Here is a 7,513-nt window from a genome sequence, read left to right on the forward strand (position 1 = left end):
CATTGGGACAAAAAGACATTGATGCAGGACTAAAACAGAGAGCAGTACAAAACAGTGCACTTTGAATGTAAACAATGTCACCATGGATGGCACGTACACAATAGGACTTGAGACTTCAGGGGAGGTGGAGTTTATGTCGGTGCAGTTATTGGAGAAGGATTCTGAAGGAGATCAAGTGTGAAACGGAACTGAGAGGAGAGGTGACATGGGGGAGAGTGAGGACAGGGCGGGGGAGGGCAGCATGCCAGGATGGTGGGGAAGGGGCAGGAGTGGCATGAACATTGTCATCTCAGTCACCAAAAGGCGTCACACACAGTCCATCCTGCCAATTACTACACAGTAGTTTCTGGAAGCGGAACGTGCCCTATTGCATTTAGACAAGAAGGGATGCTGAACATTTTAGGGTAATTTGTTCAAGCCATTCCTCCTCCTCCAGATTATGTTTTATCTTTTTGAATGAGAAAAGTTTGACTGTTTTGCTATTTATCTTTGTTGAACTCTTGAGAGTATTTTGTGCTGTTTCTTCTTTATGTAAAAGCTCAAGCTTTCATTTGATTGTTTCTTTCTCTTAGGGGGAGAGAGGCCAGGAAGGAAGAACAGGGGCTCCGGGACCGATTGGCATTGGCGAGCCAGGTCAGCCAGTAAGTAGCCAGAAATTCTAGATGGAATAGGAAGGACAAATATAGTTCTTACGTCCTCCCTCTGGCTAGAAAAATGGTTCAACTAATCTATCTTGTATCTTTTAGACAAACAAATGATAGTAAATATGCAAGAACCAGATACAAGGTCATTTTTCATAAAGTAGGGAAGCACGTGCGCACACATACAGACACAGTAGGTTTACAGTGAAAATAATTTTTATTCCCACTTATTCAGAGTATTATGAATAATACAAATAATACAATAATTAATAAATAATAATACAAGAATAAACTCTGTTTTGCATACTCACAACTGTAAACCTACTTTTGCCCCACTCTGTATGTATATGATATGTACAACTGCTCTCTCTTACTGTAATCTCTTACAAGATTTGTCAGCTTGTTCAAGAATTATGTGTCGAAATTTCCTAGGAGATACGAGATCTGGATTCAGGCCTAATGCCTGTAATTTACTTTCCTGTAACCATGAGAAACTCACCAACAATGAGGACTTCTCATTACCTAATCCGTGAGTGTGCTCTAAAGCTGGTATGAAGGATGGTAGACAGGCCAGACATGTGTTATCTGTAGTCTCTACCTCATGTAACTTTGAAGTTTCTATTGTTGGAAAAGAAAAATATTTCTTCTGTCAAAAGAGATCTAAAGAGGAAATGAATAAAACATGACCATTCTAGCATAAAAAGCTCCTTAATTTTTCAAGTAATCATTCCCCTAGGAAAGAAAGTGGCTGACTCACTGGGGTACAAATGAAAACATGGTTGGTGTCCCAATTTGGTTTTGCATTGCATAGCACCTCACGTGTAAGTAGTAACAGAAATGTGCTTCCGGGTTGCAGGCTGTGAGTGGAATGGGAGCATATTGTTTGAGGGTTAGGCTTTTCACTAATGTCTGTGCACACATTCAATAAAGAACACATCTCAATGAGGAAAGATATACTGCACTGATTATCTAGAGACCAGTGATCAAGACTCAGTTTCTGCTAACTAGGTAGTGCCCTTAAAGGTAAACCCCCGAGAGAGAAGAAATCAGCTTTCTTGCAGACACTGCTGGTCCTTCACTGGAGAGGCTGCAAGTGTAGAAAACTGGAGGGCCATCAGCTAGAAAGAAAGACACAGGCTCATGTAGATCGCCATGTGTTCTGGGAGTACAGCAGAGAATCTGGGCTTTAAAAAAACTGGAATGAATAAATCAGAATTTTTTCATAATACTCTGAATAAGTGGGAATAAAAATTAGCTACATAAATACATTTTTAAAAATGAGCTGCTAAAAATAACAGAGAAGGATTTAGTAAACTTCCACCAGATAGACAAATCTTAACATTTTGCTACACTTGCTTTAGATTTTCTTGCAAAGACATAAAACATTATGGGTACAGTCAAGTTTACATAATCTCTTCCAGAAAATAGAAGAGGAAAGAACACTTCCTAACTTATTTTACAAGGCCAGTTTTCTCTCAATACCAACACAAGACAATGACAACACACAAAAAGAAAGCTATAGAATAATATCCCTCAGGAATATAGACACAAACATCCTAACAAAATCTTGGCGAGTAGAATTCAGCAATATATAAAAAGAATTATACAGCAGCATCATATGAGGTTCATTCCTGGATGCAAGACTGATTTAATAATTGAAAAGTAATCATTATAGTACATTGTACTATAGGCTAAAAATTACATGATCATATAAAAAAGAAACAGGAAAGCATTCAACAAAATTCAAAATTCAAAACCCTCATAAGCCCTGATAAAAACTCTCAGAAACTAGGAATAAAAGGGAACTTCTGTGATACAAAAAACTACAGCTAACATATATTCAATGGTGAAGTGGTAAAACCAAAAACAAGAGAAAGATGTCTGCTTTCACCAATCTTATTCAATGTAGTATTAGAAGTCCAAGCCAGAACAATAGGCAAGAAGAGGAAATAAAAGGCATAGATTTCAAAAAGAACTAAAGCTGTCTATTTGCAGATGACATAATGGTCTTCATAGAAAATCCCCAGAAATCTATACCAAACCTCCTAGAACTAATAATTGAACTAATAATTGAGGTCATGGGATACAAGCTGGACATGCAAAATCAATTTTATTTCTATAGTCTAGTAACAAATACAGAAACTACCGGCTTTAATTTTTGATTACCACTTGTTTTGTGCTGGTCTCAGAGGTGACTAATTCATGAAAAATAAATTGATTCAGAATCTCAGGTGATCTGTTTGTTTTATGTGCAAGGTTATTTCAAGAGCTATCAGTAAAAGGAAAATACTCCGTGAAGTAGAACTGTAATTACTTTGAAGTTAAAAATAAAGGACATGGCATGTGTGAATATTATAGACAATTATTATTTAAGATATTTACCTTTAATGCTTGCAATATATATTATAACCACTTTGTTTATTGTCCACACTATTTAGATTATTAAGGAAAGTAAGAAAATAATGGATAATTATACTTTATCTTGCTAATGTTTCAAATAAAGCATTTCACCAACCAGAATGTGTTAACCGATAATTAGGTTCCTCCATTATATTTTTTCATTAGAGGTGTTCATTAGACACCAAATAAGTACGCCATAGTTGTAATTGATTTTCATGGCCTTTGAAAAGGATACTGAGTTTTTTATAGAAGCATTTCTGTCCTTTAAAAATGTTCCATTGGTGCTGTCTTAATAAATTAAAACTATAGTTAATCTAACCCAGTACCTGCTCTTTCTCTTCTGAGGTTAACAATCATCTCTTATCCTGACCACTCAACTAGAAAACTTGAGAATGTAGTGGTGGTGTGGAATACTACCCTGACGGTTTGCAGTAACTGAACCTTGGCTCTCTGTATTTTTAAATGCTCCTACGTGATTTTTCACTAGCATTCGCTCTCTTTTCTCAGCAGTTTGGAACATATGGCTCCTAAAAGCCGCCATTATTTTCACTTTCACCTTAGTTGAGGTATTCTAGAAATGTGGGAGGAAAGGGTCCGCGTTTGTTCTGTGCAGCGTGCCTCTCTCCTTACTTAATGTCACCCATTCATGCGGAGAATACCTTCTTTGTCAAAATGTCCATAAAAGGACAGTCTTAGCAACTGCAGCACTCAAGGAAAATAATTTTGATAGTGCTAGCAGATATTTATTGAGTGCTTCATTTGTAGAAGCTTTAAATCTCTCTGACTTCGTCCTTACAGTAATACTGAGGTTGAGGTAGGTACTGTTGCTACCACCATTGTGATGAGTTTGCTGAGCTCTAGAGAGAGGAACTTATTTGTGTAAGGTCACACTGCCAATACTACCTAGCAGAGCTGGCACTTGAACCTCAGTCCAAAGGACACCAGAATCTGCTTTTAATGATCATGCAAGACTCTAAACTCCATGAGACAGAAAGCAGGTTGGTCTGATCCTCTTAGAACCTAGGATGGAGCCTTGCACCTGTTAGGCATTTGGTAAATATTTGTCGAATAAAAGAAAAAAATGGAATAAACTGGAAAATAGACTTATTTACCATTTAATGTACATTGTGATATTTTTATATGTCATATCATTGGGGAAAATGATAATCAGTCAATATATTTTCTTGTCATAGTGTGTGATGTTAGACATTGTTTAGTTTACAATCCAGTTTTCATGTCATATTTATTTTCCCCTTAGTTAATTGCTCTAACATTAGAATAAGCTGTCATGAATATTAATGCTTTAAGAACTTGGATTGCTAAAAACTAGGTTTTCCCATAAACATAACAATTTAAATGGAATTAAATGTTAGCTTTTTATTTTAATTAAAGTCTTTACTAAATTGGCTATGCATAAATATTAAAGAAGACTGTCTTTTAAAATATATCATATTGGGGGGGGGAATATATCACATATGGTGTGGCTCAGTGGTTGAATGTTGGCCTATGAACCAGAAGGTCATGGTTCAATTCCCGTTCAGGACATATGCCCAGTTGCAGGCTCGATCCCCAATGTGGGGCGTGCAGGAGGCAGCCGATCAATGATTCTCTCTGTCTTTATCTCTCCCCCCTCTCCCTCTGAAATTAATAAAAATATATGTAAAAAACATAAAAAACAAATACTGATATACAATTCTTATAAGCTTTGCTGTAAGCTTTTTTTCTTACAAATCCATAACGGTGCTTAGTCACTGATTAGCATAATGCTCCATCCTGGTTCTGCTTCCAGGCTTTACCAGAAAGCATCTCTTAAATGACCCTGGATGACTGTGTATCCAGCTCCAAGGTCATTCTGTCTCAGGTTTACATCCCTGGCAAGTGAGCCCTAATTATCTTTTTAGAGCCATTCAAGGGAAAGCTCCAGTCTGGGCTTCTAAGATTCCTGTTGTTAGTCTCTGTTCTACTTTTTGGCCTGCTGGCCAAGAAGATGGAGTGGGAAAGTGTGTATGTAGCCTTTTAAAATTCCTAGTGTTTAAGTGAGTGCATTACTGTTGTTTTTTATTATTCGGTGAGTACCTTTCCAGTCAGTCCACGTCAATGCCTGAAACTGTTGTTTTTCTTATGTGAGAAGTTCGCACCTTTTCTAGTGCCTTTCTGAGCAACGGTTACATGGACTTCTTAATTTTAATCATTGAGATTGAAAATCATGCTTCCCTTGATCCAGATTTCTATGCACACATAAATCTCCAGTGGATTCAACTAGTTCTTGAAAGATTTCAAGTTTGAGTCCAAATTTATGAGGATAGAAATTAAAACATATGTAAACAGAATTCAGTATTTTAACCAGCTGTGCAGTGATTTCTTCACAGTCCCCCCATGCCCCATAATTCAACTCTGAAATTACTCTGCATCCGTCTCCAGCCATGCAGTCCTCGAAGTTAGCCTTTCCTCATCGGATTTATTTTCTGTACCTTATTCTAACACATCACTTAATTTCCATTTCCCACTAATTTGAGGACACCAGAATAGATAATCAGATGCCAACCAAGTGGAATAAGTATTTAATACGATGGGAATATTATTCTTCACAGCTATAATTCTCCTGATTATTATGAAGCTTACTAAAGTCATTAACTAATGACTTTAATAGGACTACGTCATGCCCATGTGAACTGAAATATAACCATTTTGTTCCCCTTCCTCTCCTCCCTTCCCTTTCCCCTCCTTCCATGATCCTTCTCTCTTCTTTATTCATTCCCTTTTATCCCATCCAGGGTCCCCGTGGTCCTTTTCCCCTCCTCCCATGATCCTTTCTCTCTTCTTTATTCTTCATTCCCTTTTATCCCATCCAGGGTCCCCGTGGTCCCGAGGGAATGCCAGGAGAGAGGGGCTTACCAGGAGAAGGCTTCCCAGGACCAAAGGTAACAAGACTTTCTGTACTAGGAAAAGTGCTTTGTCTTGCATGGTCATGAATTACAAATTTTAAAAACTGTGTCCAGTTATCAGAAGTCAAGTATTTTCCTGACCAACTTCACCCTATTAAATGAAGGAATATGTAAATTTCCCCTTACAATGAAACGACAGTGAATTTTGCAATCATAAGTGAGTCATTGACAGACTTCTACTTTATATAATTATTGTGTGTGAACTTAGAAAAATCTCTTGGACTGGAGTCATTAAAGCACAGTGATGGCCTCTTTACGCCCAGTAGTTGAGTTACAGTGTGTAGCTATGACGAAGCTTTACTCTCAGCTTTGTTTTTGTGAAACGTAGACAAGAAACCAATTTGTAACAGCATTGCCTTTAGTATAATAAAAAAGAAATTAGCTTATTACTATAAGGAGCAAAATGGTATGAAAAACCAATCTTTTACCTGGCAATTGAGAATTTAAATGTCTCCACTGCTTCCCATATATAATTCTTGGAGCTCAAGTTCCTCTAGACCAGGGGTTGGCAAATTTTTTCTTTCAAGGCCAGGCAGTAAATGTTTTAGGCTTTGTGAGCCATATGGTATGTGTTGCAACTACTTAACTCTGCTGTTGTAGCATGCAAGCAGCCATAAACAATGTAGTTTAAATGAATGAGTGTGGCTGTGTTCCAGTAAAGCTATATTTTACAAAACACAGGCAGAGAGCTGGAGTTGGCCATTGGGCTTTAGTTTGCTGATCCCTTGTCTAGGCTGTTTACTCGAAATCTGTGGCACCTTTGCCAAAGGCCACATGGGAAATGATTTTCCAAGATACTTTGGGTGGCATCAACAAAATTTGAGAGTAAGGATAAATTTTGGAGTCTTTTTCCTTCTTTTCTAAAGCTTTTCCCCCAAACACATGTGCATGCACACACACTGCCCAGAGAAGCATGCATTCTTTTCTAAGCGACTAAGACCTTCCACGGTATTCAGTCAGGTCCCTAAGTTCTGACCTTCTCAGTATTGCTGCTGCACGCTCTAAAACTACATCTCATTCTTAGCCTCTCCTGTCTTGATCAATATTCAATGACCTATGAGAAAACCATATTTCAGGTAGAGGAAAATTAATTAGCTACAACAAATAATTCATACTAAGTTTTGAGAGACTGCTGAGTTGAATTTTCAGAGAGGCCCCTTTTAACTAACACATTTTAACTTGTCATAATAAATGAAAATGATATGTTAGGTAAAGGGGACTTTAGTAATGCCCTTGACTAACCAATATGTCACTATCAGATACAGAGGCTAGCAATTTAGCACTACATTTCAGAATGATTTATAATACATAGTTTCTTGAATTATTTTTTGTTATGTAGTAAATTTTTATATATGTGTAGCCCAAACAACCTGGAAAACTTAAATAGACAGAATTACTTCTCTTTATAATCTATTTTTTTTTACTATCCTATCTAATAAAAGAGAAACATGGTAATTAGCGTACGACCGCTACCCTTCCCATTGGCTGATCAGGGCGATATGCAAATTAACTGCCAGCCAAGATGGC

The 7,513-nt window shown here is 37.3% G+C and overlaps 1 protein-coding gene across 1 annotated transcript in view; it reads left to right on the forward strand.

Moving 5' to 3' along the window:
* Window positions 1-7,513, forward strand: part of COL28A1 (collagen, type XXVIII, alpha 1) — a 141,181-nt gene that overhangs the window by 44,276 nt on the left and 89,392 nt on the right. Inside the window, exons 12-13 of the mRNA XM_005876149.2 lie at window positions 573-641; window positions 5,894-5,962. Of these exons, the coding sequence (XP_005876211.1) occupies window positions 573-641; window positions 5,894-5,962 (138 nt within the window). The remainder of the gene's footprint in view (window positions 1-572; window positions 642-5,893; window positions 5,963-7,513) is intronic.

Source organism: Myotis brandtii, unplaced genomic scaffold (assembly GCF_000412655.1).
Source record: "Myotis brandtii unplaced genomic scaffold, ASM41265v1 scaffold48, whole genome shotgun sequence".
Classification (NCBI taxonomy): domain Eukaryota; kingdom Metazoa; phylum Chordata; class Mammalia; order Chiroptera; family Vespertilionidae; genus Myotis; species Myotis brandtii.